This window comes from Balearica regulorum, chromosome 10, assembly GCF_011004875.1.
Source record: "Balearica regulorum gibbericeps isolate bBalReg1 chromosome 10, bBalReg1.pri, whole genome shotgun sequence".
NCBI lineage: Eukaryota > Metazoa > Chordata > Aves > Gruiformes > Gruidae > Balearica > Balearica regulorum.
The window spans coordinates 23,678,565-23,694,246 of NC_046193.1; the positions used below are offsets into that span (position 1 = coordinate 23,678,565).

The 15,682-nt window shown below is 52.3% G+C and overlaps 1 protein-coding gene across 1 annotated transcript in view; it reads left to right on the forward strand.

The window, feature by feature from the left end:
* Positions 1 to 3,261: 3,261 nt before the first annotated feature.
* Positions 3,262 to 15,682, forward strand: part of LMCD1 (LIM and cysteine rich domains 1) — a 31,768-nt gene continuing 19,347 nt past the window's right edge. The window contains exon 1 of the mRNA XM_075762523.1: positions 3,262 to 3,420. Coding sequence (XP_075618638.1) covers positions 3,394 to 3,420 — 27 coding nt within the window. The 5' untranslated portion in view covers positions 3,262 to 3,393. The remainder of the gene's footprint in view (positions 3,421 to 15,682) is intronic.

The window sequence follows — 15,682 nt, forward strand, 5'->3', positions numbered from 1 at the left end:
ATATAAATGAGGAGTAAAGCTGCAAACTCAACTGAGTTAGACCTTGCAAAACCCATCTTAGAAAGTACGGGTTCTGACCTGAGAAATGGGTATTGCTTAAGATGTTTTAAATCACAGAGAATGGCGCACTAGGAGAGCCAGCCCTCCGCAGATGACCCAATACGTCTTTTCCTCCCCTGTCCTCAGTGACTCCAATAAACTCCTGACCTTGCAGACCAGTAACGACCAACTCAAAGGAGACGGGAAGTCTGGCTTCACCTTCAGCATCTTCTCAGAAGAAGCGCGGAGCTCTGCTTGGTTAAGAAGCGGTTACTAATGCCAGCCTCTTACTGCCATTGTATCAGCCAGCAACTATTTTTTGTCTGTGGTACAGGCTTCAGTCTTCAGAGCTCGGCTGACCTCCGCGTGCACTTCAGGAAGCAATAGTCTGGTGATGCCTCTGCGGGGATAGTTTTGTCCTGATAAAAGCTGCCGGTGAATCAACAGGAAGCTGAAATCTCTGTTTCTCATAATTGAGCATCTTTCCCCTTTGTCCATTTGTCGGCAATTTATGGGGAATGACTCCTGCAGAGATTTAGCTGTGTTTAGTCATAGGATGATTTTGTCTCTTCCTAGCAAAGAGCTAAGTATAGCGCAGACTCATTATTCAGAGGCCGTCAGTGATAACTGGTGCTGGCATCCTTCCCGAGGCACCGTTTGAGCGGTCGGCTCCTCCTCGGAGCCGGCTTTAACTTCACCTTGCCCCGACCGCACTTCACTCTGCTTCGCAACCCGCCGCGGTGCTGGAGCAGATCTCCTCGGGGACGATGTCTACGGTTGTTCATGATGGGCTGGATCGTTCGGAAACCTGGAAACTAAACCAGTCACCGTCCAGCTTGGCCGAGGTTCCCCTCGCTGAGAGCAGCCGCTGTCAGGTGCTTCTCGAGGGGTTTCTGACCGTCAGAAATAACCTGCCCTCCATACGGCTGCTCGCTCTGGCTACGCTTAGCTGTCGCTTGTCATGATTTATTTGTGTTATCATTAATTACAACAATTCCAGATGTATTTTACCGTAAATATAAGCATCCAGGATGATTTTAAATCTTATTCTAATCTTGGTTGTATTATCTCCCAATATTAAGAAATCACAGAGCCCGACTGCACGCTGTGTCGAGCGCTGTCTCCACGCTGACGAAAAGCCTTCGCTGCACGCGTCGCTGCCCTGGCACCGCAGCCTGCCGGCGCGTACCTTTACAGCTGCCGTTTAAAGCCAAGAAACGAAAAGAACCCCCAGCCCAGCACTTTTACATGTCACGTCTCCCTGCAACACGGATTCGCCACCCACAAGCAGATCGCTTTCTCTCCACGCTTGCCCAAAGCACGTCAAATTTGGGTGCCGGGCGAGCGTGGGAGCGGCGGGGGGGACCTGGGCAGCCGTCCCTGGGGCCGGGCGGCAGCGGGGCAGTGCCGCCGCTCCCCGCTGGGTCCTGGCCCGTCACCCCATGCCTCGTGGCTCCCTGAAATCCCTTTTCGAAGTTCTTTCCTATTTCCCAGGGTGCCACGTGCATGTGTGCATTGGGAAAGTGAGGTCATGTCACCCCGTTGCCATTTCAAACGTTTCCTGTGGCTGCCAAGCCCTGCACGGCACGGGTTTGAAAAACAATATCCCTGTGCTGTTCCCTCTGTCTGCTCCCAAAATGCCTCTGGAAGGTCAGGTTCAAACGCCCTCCCCAGAGGGACTTTACGTCTCCACAATTTCTCTTCTGCCTTTGCTTTTTAACCCAGATTTTTTGGAGGATGTTTAAATAACTCTTCTAAAAAAAAAAATCCGACATTTTCTCTGTGTGTCAGGACACGTACCCACTCTCGGGGGGTCGCCAGCCCTGATGCCTTCAGCCCATTTGCTGTACCTGGCCTGTGTTACCTGCGCGGCTCCATCCCATTATTTCTCTTGAACAGAGAGAATCCCTTCTCCCTGGCTCGGATCCTGGGAGGCATCGACCGCTCCGTCCTCTGCTGGAGAGGGAGAGCACCCGGCGTCGCCCAGGGCTGCGGAGGAGAGCCCGGCATTTGCCAGCACATCCCGTAGCCGGCGGCAGCAGAGAGCCCTTACCTTCTTCCGCAGCCTGACGGACCGTGCAAGGACCAAAGCCAAGAGCGTGGTGAGCAGGAGACGGGAAATACAAGCGCCTGCGCGGTGCGCCCGCTCTCCTCCCAGCGAGGCGCCAGCCTTTGCCGCCCTTCGCTCAGTTCCTTTGCGCGTGGCTGCTGCAAATCGCATTCCTGCATTGCGGAAAAGCGCATCCAGGTGCTGGGGACAAAATGCCACGTGAGCTCTAATCGATCCTGCCAGGGTCACATGCGGAAGCAGATGGGCGAAAGGGACGTGATTAATCATGAAGCGCTCTCAGAAACTGATTGCAGGTAAAAACGAGCCGGGGTGTCTGCTTCCCTTCTCTGCGGGAACGTACGCCAGAAATCTCAGAAGAACCTACCACTGTGTGAGACATTAAACCAACACAAGGGTTTAGGATATTATTGTTATTATTATTAATTCCGGTAGGAAGGAGGCAGTTCAGTCCCGAGCTCTGGTCGTGTTCCCTGCTCCCGGCAGCTCCGCTCTGACCGCAGAGGACGAGGAGGCAGGGGGATCCCGGGGTCTGTCATCTCAGCGCAGGTTTTTCCTGCACTCGGGCACCATGGGGAAGGGAGGGTGGATGACGGGGGGCAGCGGAAAGCGGGGAGCACGTGGATGGAGCCCCCTCACCCGGACAGAGGGGCTTTGTGCTGGGCCCCCTGCCCAGAGCAGGGATGCTTGCGGGAAGCTGGAAGGAAAATCTTGCCAATTCGGGTTAAAAAACCCCAAAAGGCGATAGATAGTTGTTCAACACTTAACGCACGTGGAAGAAACAGTCTCGTCTGCTAAAACCATCCAACATCTGTTTTCTGAGACAAACTGCCCCGGCACGTTCCCGCCCCAATCGGGAAATCCTTTGCCCCGGGCTGGGTGTCCCAATCCGGGATAGCGGGTCACCCCCAACCCCGGGCCCCTTCCCCGGCACCGCCGCTTTGGGGCGGGAGCCCCGAAAAACGCGATTTTCATGCGGCGAGGGGGCGGGGCCAGGAGGGGGCGTGGTCAGAAGGGGGCGGGGAGAGGCGGGGCAGGGCGGGGCGGGGCGGAATCGCCCCGCCCCGCCCTGCCCCGCCCCGCCCCGCGCAGAGCACCGCACCCGCGTACACGTGCGCGCCTTAACTAACGCGCACCGCCCCCTCACCCCTCGCCCTCACGCCATTGGATAGAAAAGTTTGTTGCCGGCGTCGGATTGGCTGAGGGAGGCTCCGGGCTGCCGCGGTCGCCAATGAAAGGCGCCGGTCGGGCAGCGCGCCCTGGGTGAGCGGCGGGTGCGGCGCGGGATGGAGCTGAGTCCCGGCGTGCAGAAGGTGGGTCCGCACCGGCGGGACGGACAGACCGACCTGGGTGCTCTCGGGGTGCTTTCCCCCCACCCCCCTTTCCCCGCTGTCTGGGAGCGCTGTGCCCGCTCTGGGGAGCCCGGCGGTGGGGCTGCGCGGTACCGGGGAGCGGCGCTGGGCTGGGTGCGGAGGGACAGGGGTGCGCACCTGGGAACCGCGGTCACCGGCACGGCTGTAAATTTTTTTTTTTTTTTTTTTTTCCCTCCACCCAGTATCCCCTCTCCCCCTGTGGGTGGGGGTCGGGGTGTGGACCCCCAGCCTGGGGGTGCTGTTACCCGGCCCCCGGGAGCCTGTGCTGGCGTGCTGCTCCCCTCGCCCAAACATTTTGCCGGTTCGGAGGGGTGCTGAGCCCCCTTGGGTCCGAGTGATGAACGCTCGTCCAGCCCGGGGGTCACGGTGGCGGTTTGCTCCGTTTGTTCCTTCCCTTGTGTTTATGTGCCCCCATTCAAAACTCGCTGGGCTCCCCCAGAGCGACGCTCAGCACCTGGTGGGTGCTGGGTTTGGGTGAGGGGCTGCAGCGGCAGATGTGAAGAGAAGGAACGTCCCAGGGTGTGACTGTTGTGTGAGTTATTAAATGCTCAGGGCTCAGAGCGGGCAGAAGCGATGGCTGCAATGCTTGAGCTTTCCCTGTGTTTGAGGGCAGATCCAGCTGTGCACTTTGGCCGCACACGCGCGTGTGAGCGGGGTCTGCCCAGCCACGGCGTCCAATGGTCCCTCTGGGTTATTCTTATTTCTATACAAGAAATCCACAGCAGCAAAGCTTTTGCTGGAGAAGCAGCTCTTTGTCCAAATGAGCTTGCATAAGGCTCTGCCCGCGGCCGCTCTGAGCCCACGTCCCCAGGGAGCCGCTTCTCTCCTCTTGGACCTTCTGGGAAGCGTTTGCGCCTCGCGCGCAGGCTGGCGAAGGCTTGCTTCCCCCGGGAACTCCCGGAGCTCTGCCGCGGTGTCCTTCGATGAGTAAAAGAACCAGAATAACTGAAACGCCTTCTTGGCATGGCGTGAAGCTGAATGGAAGGGATTTTAATTGCTAAATAAAAAACGTGTGGAATGGGTTGTCAGGGAGCAGCTGCTCGTACGACCTTACTCGCTGTACCTTTGTCATTGCATAATTAGGGGATGAGTTAAACACTTAACGTTTAACTCGGCTTCTCGGTTTCCACGTTGTTGTAACCCCACCTCCTGATGCCCGATGGCCCTGACCGGGCAGTGCCGAGCGCCGGGACTGGGACCCCCCGGGACTGGGACCCCCCAGCTCTGCCGGGTGCAGGGCCACCTCTGGACCCTCCCGGGGCGGCACGGTGCCCTTTGCCAGGGGCTTCTGTGAGAAGTTTCTGGCCACTGCTGTCCGTGGAGATCCCCCCGGCTCTCGGGACAGACGGGTGGGCCCGTCTCTGCCTTCGAGCAGCTCCCTCTGTCCCGTTGGGTTTGAACTGTGCCACTGCAGGATCCCAAGGAAAACTGTTGGCTGGATTTTGTGGAAAACTGGGTGTTCCTTGCGGGTCACCCCAGGCAAATGTCAGTGTTTCCAGTGGGGGTTACTGTCTGGGTAGCCGGGGCTGTCCCTCTGCAGTGTGATGCTCCTGCTCTCTGTCCTGCCTGAAATACCTGAGTTTTTGGGTGGGAGTGAGGCGTTCCTCCTGCCAGCTCTGCTGACCCCGCGGCTGCCTGCCCAGGGCCCCTGCCCGCACTCGCTGGGGAGGGCAGGCTGCCCGTGCGGCGGGGGGGTGGCCCTGTCCGTGCGGGCATGGGGCCGGCCAGGACCTGCTGTGAAGGTCTCCTGGTGTCACCCTCAGAGCAATGTGTCCTCTGCCAGCGGGTCCCTGTCGCTGATAACCCTCGGGCACGTCCGTAGGGTCCTGGTCCAGCTTCTGTGGGGATGGCGCCTTTTGGGTGCTGGTGGAGGCCCTTGGGAAGCTCGTGCCAGGGAGGATCGGTCCCCCCAGAGTGACAACTGACCCTTTTTCACGGGCAGCTGGAGCTGTGGGCTGGGCTGCTGTTTGCTGGGCTGCGGTCGCTGTTCGTGTCAGAAGCTCAACTCCTGCCTTGTCCAGAGCAGCCCCAGGCAGGGGGGAGCAGGAGGTGGGTGGCCAGGAGGGCTGAGCAAGGCTGTGCCGTGGGGCAGCAGTGCACCCCAGCAAAGCCATCTCTGCACCAGACCCTCTCCCAGGAGCTCCCCGAGCATCGTGCACGGGAGACGGAGCAGTGAGGCTGCGCAGCAGTACGTCCGGGCACCCGAAAGACTCGTGAAGGCAAAAACCATCAGAGCCTTTCCGAAATGTGCCGCTGGACACTTAGCTCCTGGTGGTGGAAGGGCAAAGGACAAGATGCCCTCTTTAATGTCACTTAAAGCTGAAGGGAATAGCACAAGCTGTCCGTGGTGGGAGGGCGTAGATCTGCTCCTGGCAGGCAGTGCTGAGCCAACACCCCCGTGCAGGGAGGGAGGTGTGATGCCGTGTCCGCGTAAATCTTCGGAGAAGCTGCCTGTCTCCTGTCACCTGAGCTGGAACCGGGCAGGGCAGTATATAAAAGGAAAAGTCCCAGCTAGTTTGCACTTCAAAGGGGATATGAAATGACATAATAAAAACAAGAAAAAAAAAATACAGACCTTGGATCACTGTCTGAATAATCCATGTCCAAAGACAAATGGGTGTCTTCACAGTAGACAGTTGTTCAATTTCTTGAATCAGGAGAAGGGCACTTTTTCTGGGCATGGGGTGGAATCCTGTCAAATTTTAATTTGGCTTGGCAGTGTTGCACAACCAGTTTGAGCAAGTCGGGGAAGGCAAGTCTGGAACTCATTAGGGCTTGTTGCAAGGGCCTGAAAATTTGATTTTCAATCACTGCTGGGTTTAATTATTGTTGATGTCTTGCCTAGTGTATTATGGGATTCTTTCTGAGGAAATTAAAACAGCATGAGTGGGATGGCATTCTGCTTGGCAAATGGGTTGTTTAGATTAAATTCTAAATGGAGAGTTAAAACTCAAAACAAAGATAAAGCGTGATGGCTGGCATTTTGTGTGTTACTGGAGCTGGTTCAGCTGGACTGCGCAGGCTGCAGGATTTGTGTACTGTTCTCACTAAATTCACTCCATTTTTGTCAGAAGAAAATAACCCACTAAGCTGAAAGCACTGTTCAAAGCCAAGGTAAAGTTTACTCTGTTAATACAAATTTTGGTTCTTAACTTTTTCTTCAGTTGTTTAGCATGGATTTTTGCAAATATCCAAAGCAGGCAGGAAAAAGGCACCGCTGCTGCAGTGATAAATCAGCCCGGTGTACGCAGGGCTCTGGGTGACTGTCTCGGAGGCAGAAGCCTCCCTTCTCCCCCAGCATATCTGCACACATGAAGACTCCAACGCACATAGCTGTAGGTGTACGTGGGAACGCTGTTAGGGGTTGGGAATTTGCCCTTTGTAAAGTTTGGAAATTTAGAGCTTTTTAAAGAACTTGAATACACTGGTGATTCGGCTTTTTCATCCACTTTTCATAATCCCGATGGAGGTGTGCAGGATGCTCAGGCTCAGTCCCTGGCCATGTCCCTCCGCACAGCGCTGGGCAGGCGGGTGGCTTCATGGGGAGGGATGCTCAGCTCCCAAATAACGGGGCTGTGCCCAGGAGTAGTCTTCTGCAGGACACATCAGAGATCTCTGTTCTGTCCAAAGCCACTTTCAGGCAATTTGGGCATGCGGTGATAAAGGTGGCAAGCGCTGTAATGGCTGTGAGAGCCTGCAAAGCCACCGCAGGAGTCCTTTCAGTGTGCTGCAGTGCTCGCTCGTGTAAATGCTGTCAGTGACTGTACAAGCGATTTCATCTCTGCTCTTGAAGTTGGGCCTCGTACTTTTTAACAATTAGACCACCGAAAGTTACTTATCCCTTGCAGACTTGTGCATTCGCTATTTCTGGTTACAGTCTCCGTTAGCAGAGGTTCAGAGCTTCATTGTGAGCAGTTGGTACCTTCTCTGTGAAGCCACTTCTTGCTTAGCGCGGGGTTTGGTCCCTGCGGTGGTGACCGGTTCCACGTGGCTCGTGGCCGGAGGAGATGGCTGTCACCCCATGTGCCCCGTTTGGGGGGTGGTGTGTACTTGTGGGACCGAAACCCCTGCTCCAAGAACAGCGTCCTTGTGTTGGAGCCCAGGGGAGGAAGCACTGCTGCAGCTGTCACGGGGAAACAGATGTTGCTCTTAATGCAGAAACCTGCTTAGCTCTGAACAAGTATTTATAGATATGAAATCATAAAGCAGCACATGGGTTAAGAGCTTATTTTGGGACTTGGACTGGGAGCTAAATCGAGCCCCATAAAATACAATGTACAAGTTACAAGATCCCTCTCATCCTGCAGGGAGGCAGTGTCTGGACTGTTTGTTTAGGCTGAGGGTTTTTCTCCTTTTTTAAAAAAGGAAATATTGTATTTCAGCCATTCAGGAAAAGAGGATGTCCTAGCTTGAAACTATTGCTCCATTTAAAGATGAGGCTCAGAGAAAGGGGAAGATTTCAGGGCAGCTATTTGCAATTTTTGGAAGAGCAAGAGTTTTGCAATGCTGGTGTCCAGCCTGATTCCTCACACTTGTACCACCGTGCCTACTCCGAACCCTCTGACTCCATCACCCCAGTTACCCAACTGCCCCAGAGCTGTTCCTTCCCTCCGCAGTGCGGGACTTTCCTCTTGCCGGGCACGCTGGCTTTGCACCCCCTGCGCGTCGGTGTGCGTGCTTTCCCGAGTCAAATGCCAAAGGGTGTTAAAAGCAGTTGATGAACTGAAACAAATAGGAGCTTTCACTTTGCTGCTGACAGATGAGGCATCATAAACTGTTAAGGTTTATCTCGCTGGGTGCTGTATCTCAAACCTGTTCAGGAATGGCTCTCCTGAACGGATCAGAGGCGAGGGAAAGGAAAGCCTGTTCCCCTCGTCCCAGTTGATTAAAACAGGCAGTAGTGAACAGGAGTGTGCTGGCTGGCTTGCTTGAGTCAAACGGTGCAAATAAAAATACTAGGGAAATGGAGGAGGATGGCTGAGTAGTAGGAACTAAGGCAAACAAAAAAATTTTTTCTGCTAGTACTTAATTGTGGATGCTGTTAGCTGTATCTGTCGGAGGTGCAAAAACACACACTTCTAGGAAAGTAACTCTGTGCCTGCGAGAAGCACTGAAGTGCTAAAGCAGCTGGTGGCTGTTGTGTACAAACTGCTGTGCAAATAGCATTATTAATTTCTAGCACAGTTGTATGTGTCTGTTGGAAGCTCTAAATGCTGGGGGTTCATTGCCTTACCTACTCAAAGGGCTAAATTCTGTCAGGATTAGCTTTTACACAGTCTTTAGCAAATTATTCCAGATAGCATTTCACTGGGAAGGAACTTTTCATAAGGATGAGAAATCTATTGTCCTCAGAGGAACCCAGGAGAGCAAACTTACCCAAAAGCATGGTGGCTGATTGCACGTGCCCTACCAGTACCTGAGGCACAGCCCTTCAGCTTCTGCAGTAGGGTTCAGGGTATCGCCAGCCACAAAATTAACTTGGACTGCTTCCTCTGCTCTTTCTGAAGACCTGGAAACATGTCACTCAAACATCTCACTTTATTTTCCCTCTTTATAAGAGAGTAACTTGTGTCAAGATGATAGAGCTCCAGGCAAAAAAAAATAAATCCTGTGTTCCTATCACCTGTGCTGCCAAGTCTGCCTGGACTACCAAAGCACGTGCCCCAGTGCCAGGTACAGCAGGGAGCCTGCCGAGGACAGCCAGCGGCTCCTGTCAGCCCCACGTCTTCATCCGGGGCACCAGGGTGCGGGAACCGAGTGGCGTCTCCTGGCTCAAGTGCCTGTCTGGGGTCTGGACGTCTGGGATGGGAGCACAGTCCTGGTGTGACAGCTCCATAGCGGTCGGAGGGCTGCTGATTTACTGAGCCTTTCCTCTTAAACGTACCTGCCAGTGCCAGGTTTTTTGCACTCTTGTGCAGCTGGATGGGCCTCTTGAGATTTCGGAGGGGTTTGTGATAGTGGCCAGATCCTGTGGAAAACTTGGAGCTGATACAGTGAGGTGCAGGACGGGTGGTACGGGCATGCCTCTGCCCTTGTCTGCTCTGTGGTGAGATGCCTTTGTGCCCTTGGGCACCTCTTCAGCTTTCTTGTCTCGATCTCCTCAGCTATACAGTGCAAACAGAGCTGAGAAGATATGTAGGAGGATTAAATCAGTGGTGGTGTACAGAAATTTGACGGAAGCAGCTCCTGCAGTGTGATGTGTCTGCACCGAGGGACCCCCCTCCTGATGGTAGCTGAGCACCTTCTCCTTGTGCTGGAGGAGGGAAGGACAAAGCTCAGTGAAGTAACTGATGGTTACCACGAGACACTTACCTGAGCACTCTGGAACTCAGTACGGCTGCTGTTTAATTAAATTTGGGTGGGTTCTTCCCATTCCATATACCTACTTGCAGCTTGGTTTGGTTTTATAATTAAGACCAAGTGTCTGAAGCACTGTCTTCCTTGTGGAAAAATCTATTCGTCTTATTTTCCAAAGTTTGCCCTTCTCTTATCATTAATTCACACATTGTTAGTGGAGAAAGGAATGCTGCCAACTATGTGCTCTTGGAAGAGTGAGATGTTTGCAGAGGCTCTGGTTCTGCTGTATCTCTGTCATTCTGTAGGTTGAGATCTGGCAGCTCCATTGAAATAGTTTTCTCGGATATCGGTGCCTTTCCCAGGTCTTTATGTTGCTAAAATAAAAGGCAACAAACTTCTTACTCTGCAAAGTGTAGCATCAGTAAGTGCTCCCAGTATTCCTGATGGCTTAAATCCTATAGAGAGAATTTGAGATAAAAGACAATCTTTGAGTGATTTTTTTTTTTCTTTTCCTGTGAGTGTGATAATTTGGGTAACTGTACTTGCTCAGAATCTGGCAGGGAAACAAATTGCTTTCAGGTCACTATTACAATAGATGTTTTTTGTCTATGAAAATGAGAAGCAAACAAAACAATCCTTTGCTGTTCAGTCAAAATTACAGTAGCAAGTGTGTCTGTTAGTGCATGTCTAACAGTAGTTGTTTGCCCTTGCACAGATTTATTCCACTTGCAGACACTCAAGGAGTCCCTTCTAAAATCCCCGAGGCTGGCGCAGCCCTGAGGTCCCCCTCGGCAGGAAAGCCCTCGTGCCTGGCTGGACAGTGCCTGTGCCAGCGCTGGGAGCTGGCTCCTGGGCACGCTGGGAGCTGGACCTCACCAGACATCGGGTATAGTCCAGGAGGATGTTTGGTGATCAGCAGGAAGGAAGAACCCAGTGTGATGCCCAGTACGTAAAACTGCTGGAGAAGGTCGGGGTGCTTCAGGCATGTCAGTTCTGTTGTGGCTCCTCTGGTGTGTCCGTAGCGCTGACACAAAGTGAAAGAGCCATCTCCATCCCCAGGAGCGCCTCTGGGGCAGGACTCGTTGTGCCTGAATTGGTCCAAATGCTTGGGCTTTGACTTCCCCATCCTCATTGCATGGGCTGAGAGCAGAGCTGACACGTGTCAGACAGACGTCATACCTTGGCTCTGCTTGATAAGCAGAAGCAGCAAACATCTTCCTTAATGAATGGCAGAGCAGATCTTGCATGTGAGATGTGTGGAGTATCTGTTCCAGAAGGGAGGATGAGCCAAAACAAACCCCGAGGTGACTCAGACTGAACTCCAGCTGTGACTTGGTATGTCATATCACCCAGGGCTTGTTTGGGTTCCCTCAGTATCTTGGTTGTCCTTACAGCGTGTGTTTCAGATGAGTTAAGTGGGGTTGTGCCCTCCCAAGCAGAAGTCAGGCAGTGTTGGCTCCCACGCTGGTACCCGCAGCGAGTGGAGGTCGAGTCATCTGCATCCCTAGCCTCTGCCAGCACTTGGTGTGGGATCAGCGGCTGCTCCTCTTGGGCTGGAGCACTGCTCACCCCAGGCCATGCCCAGCACTGGATCCTGAGGAACAACTCTACAAAAGAGCTTTTTGGAACTTTTCAGCTCTCCTGTGATGTCTTTTGGGGGTAATTTTCCCAAAAAAGCTTGAGGCAGGCTTAATGAGAAGCAGGTGATCCCCCTTCTTCAAGGGATTTATTGAGAAGTTTTCCAAGATGGGAAACCTGTCTAGGGAAGTGCTGAGTCAGTCAGATTGCCTACCCAAACCATGAATTAAGGTGCTTGAGGCCAAGCTCTTGAAAGGGGACCTCTGCCACCCAGGAGAGGGTTGACTGGGGCTCTTCTGCATGGTAAAAGCACCTTAATGCAGTATTTTAGGATTAAAAGGAATCTTTGTTTAGCTATTTAAACAATACTGTGGTTTTTCAGATGTATACAGCCTTTCCTACTGGGATGTTTAGGCCAAGTTTTCAGTGCCTTTGATGTTGACCTGAACCTCTGGACTATTGTTTAGGTTACACCAAAAATGATATTTTTTTACTTGCACTTCAGTTGCACCTTGAGTGCGGAGCTGCAGTGGGTAGCTCAGCCTTCGGCTGTGCTGAGATGCAGGTGGTGACACACTGATACCCTAGGGAGTGTTGGCAGAACTCCCTTGCATTTAAATGTATATACCAAAGCTAGTTCAATGATTAAAATCGAATGGCCTCATTCAAGCCATCACCTGCGAGTTCAGGTTGATGTGAACCTTTTGCCAGCATAGGAACCACGGAAGGGAAAAACAATCTTGGTAATTTGACTAGATAACTGAGAATCTTATTTCTTCTAGTGCATTTGCTTTTCAGCTTGAATTAGGAAATTAAAATAGGAGTGAGACTATTTGACAGGGGTCTCTTAGTACAGAGTGAATATTACCTAGGCACTACCTTTATTATATGTAACTATTTGAAACACCAGTACCTTAAGGACTCCCAATAGTGTACAAAACAGCATGGGCTCAGAAATGAGTAGTTCTAGTTACTACACAAATTGAGGGGAGGAGCAGAGGATCTGTTCCATTGCTAGCACGAGTGTGCTGCCTTGCCTTAAATTTAAGGCAGTCTCAAACACCATTAAGACCCCAGGCTTGGTTTCTGATGGCTCTGTCCCTGCAGCTGGTGTCCTATGGACTTGCAGACATCTCTGACCCAAGCATTGGACCTTGCAGCCCCAGGGGATGCTCTGCAGGATGCTCTGGGTGCAGCCAGGGCACAGCCCCCCTTCAGCCCAGGGTCTCCATGGGGCTGGGGGCTCCTTTGGATGACCAGCCCAGGTCATCTGGCAGCAGGTGGGCTTGCCAGCACTCTGTGCTGGGGAGGCTTGTGCCACCATGTCCCTGGGCATGCCAGAAGGAGCTTTTCTTGGCCAGTAGCTGACGTTTGTATGTGCTGCTGGTACTTTTAAGAGGGAGGAGTTCAGAAGTTCCTAGCTCTGGTCAGAGGCGCTGCTGGGTAGCCCCCCTTCCTGGAGGAGAGGCCACTGCGGGTATGCTGAGAAGGGACAGTTGGGTGCAACACAGGGTTGTGTATAAGAAAGCGATAATGGTAAATCTGCCCTGCTGGACACACAGTAGGAAGGAAAATGCAACCAAAAAGGCTTTTTTGTATGTCCTGAGTCTGGCTTTATTCCTGCTTTTAACTAAAACATAGCCCCTTGGATGTGTTAATATTTTGCTGTTGGGCTTGGCTGACTTTTCTCCCTCAGCCCATGTAAATACTTCTTGGCTTTAACTTATGGTGGTGTACTTTTCCAGAGCTCACAGCATTCCCCTCTCTGTGATAGATACCTCTTCTGTTAGATGTAAACACTTACACCCTCCAGTTATTGGAAATCCTTAAGGAAGTTTGAGTTAGCTCCCTATTATGCAAGTTTAGCTCTATTATAGTCAAATAATGATGACAAATTAATTGCTATCCATCCATATCCCTGAACTCAAGGATGCATTGAGCAGACTGGTCCCACCCATGTGAATATCATATGACTTTTCCCTTTTTCTTTGTTCAAGGGACTTTCTCAGAGTTGGAGCTGTTAATTTCCACAACTCGTTGCAGCTGGAAGAACCCCACCCAAAGTTTCGTGTGGTCCCTCTGCTTCTCTTAAGCTCTCTTCTGCCCTGGCAATGATTTACTGGGGCAGGGTATCAAATGCTGAGACTGCGTGAGGGTCTTCAATATAAACCCTTCTGTGCAGCCTCTGAATTTGCTGGGGAAAGGCCTGACTGTCAGGAGAGGTGAAATGAGGACCTCGGCTCTGAAGGGCTGTTGTGAAGTTGTAGTAACTTTTTGGAAACCAGCTTTTCCTCTTCCCTTCCTAAAAAGGAGGAGAAAACATACTTGAGGTAGTTATGTGTCTCCATCACTGTTTTTAGTCTCCAAATAAGGTGTTGTGCAATAAGTGTTTTCAGGATCCAGAAACCTCTTTGCAGAGGCAGGAGGGCCCTGCTTTGCCAGAGCCTTCTGGAGCTGTAGCAGCTGGTCCCAAAAGCCCTTCCAGAGCTGGAGAGCAGTGGGTGACTCCAGGAGGAGTAATGTTCCTGGGGTTACCCCTCAGCCCGCTCCTGGGTCTGCTCTGATGGTACTTGAGCTCTCCGCTGGCATCAAGCACAGTAAGTCAGAGCAAGCAGCATCCTGCCTTGTGTCCCATCGCTGTGCACGTAACTAGCTCTTGCAGAGGGGTGTGTGTATGTGGGAGCTTTGAGGTTTTTGAACCTTATTTCAGGCCCAAGTTCCTCTGAGGATGCAACTCCAGGTTAATCTGCCAGCTGGGCTCGTGACCCTGCGGGTCCATTGCCCCAGCAGTGGTGCTGCTGGCCAAGGGGGTGTCCTGGCTGAAGCCGCCCTGCGTTTTCTTGTGGTATGTGGTGTATGTACCACCAATGGTGAAACTCTCCTGCTAGGAGATACCTGGGCTTTTTGGGGTGTTTGCTTCCCATCAGCAGGACTATTAAAACCCTTTCTGGGATTAGATCAAGGTCCGTGTGGATATGCAGGAGAAAAGAGAACTAAAGGTCTCCCAAGGGAGTATGGTCTAAGCATCCCTGGTCAGATAAGGATCTCCTTCAGCTAGCATCCTGTTGTTACAGTGACTGACTTAGCAGCTGGAGCTGGCTCCGCTTTCCTGTTTCCACCTTGTCTGGCACTTAACCAAGTCCCTGGTCTGTGCTGTGGTCTCATGAGATGTAGCCTGCTTCTGCTGGAGGTCAAAGCTGATTTATCAAGTCTGTCTTGACCTTGTGCATGGCCAAAGAAAGATGGTGTAAGGAGCAGTCTGATAGCCAAGAAAGAAAACTGAGCATCACCAGAAACCAGGTGCCAGACTCACAGCTGCATTTTCCTTACGCAGTGTCAGCAGCAAATTCTTCAGCAAAGGTGGGACCAGGCTGCAGGCAGTGAAACAGCCTGAGGCATGTGCTCCATTAGATGTTGGTCTGCTGCTACTCTGCTCCATTCCCCTTGTGTATCGTCATTAAAGTCCTTAAAGGAAAGCAGACCATTGTTACGGGTTCCTGTGGCACTATTGGCATCCCTGGATCCACCCCACCCTCTGGCTGTACAAAGATGTTAAATACATCCCAAGGCACTCTTCCTTACTGTACAGTACATCAGTGCTCATCACCATCTGCGGGAGGATCTCAGCAGCCATCCTGCTGCTGCTTTTGGCAGTGAGCTGCTCACGGCCACAGGTTTAGACTGGATGTGAGGAGACCACAAAACCATGACAGCTAATGGGGCTCTGTCCATATATATCCAGTTATACCTAAGAGGAAAGGACTTGTGTAAATGCAACCCCAGAAGGTAGGAGATGTTTCTGAGGGCCTGTGCTTATGACAGCAAGTGTCTGAGCACTGGCAGGTCTGAGTTCAGCCCACTTGTGGTCTAGAAGTTTGGCCCATTAGCCTGGTTGTTTCTAGAGGAGCCTTCACTGGGAAGCACTTACCTATGTTTAGTCTGAAGTCTCATCTTGGATGTACTAAATCTCCGGCACTGGACTGGTGGTGAGGAGAGTGGAAGGAAGCTTATACTTCTTGGAAGGATTTAAGTCAGATGGATGTGTTTTTCTCCATGCACCATTGGGGGCTGTCTCCTCACACCAAACTCAATGGTCAAACCAGCTTCAGTAGACCCTTTGGCAAAGGGTCATTGCCAAGGTGTGCTGCGCTGGTCAGAGGGTGATGATATGCCTCCGGAAAAAGCTTTCCGGTGTCTCAGCTGAGCTGCAAATGGAGCAGGCTGGTAGAGCTGGACACTGACCTGGTCATCAGTTCTAACCAGGGGTCTGTCTAGCCAGACCTGCCTTGGAAGCTCAGTGCTGCTTTCCAAAGGAGTCCTCAAACTC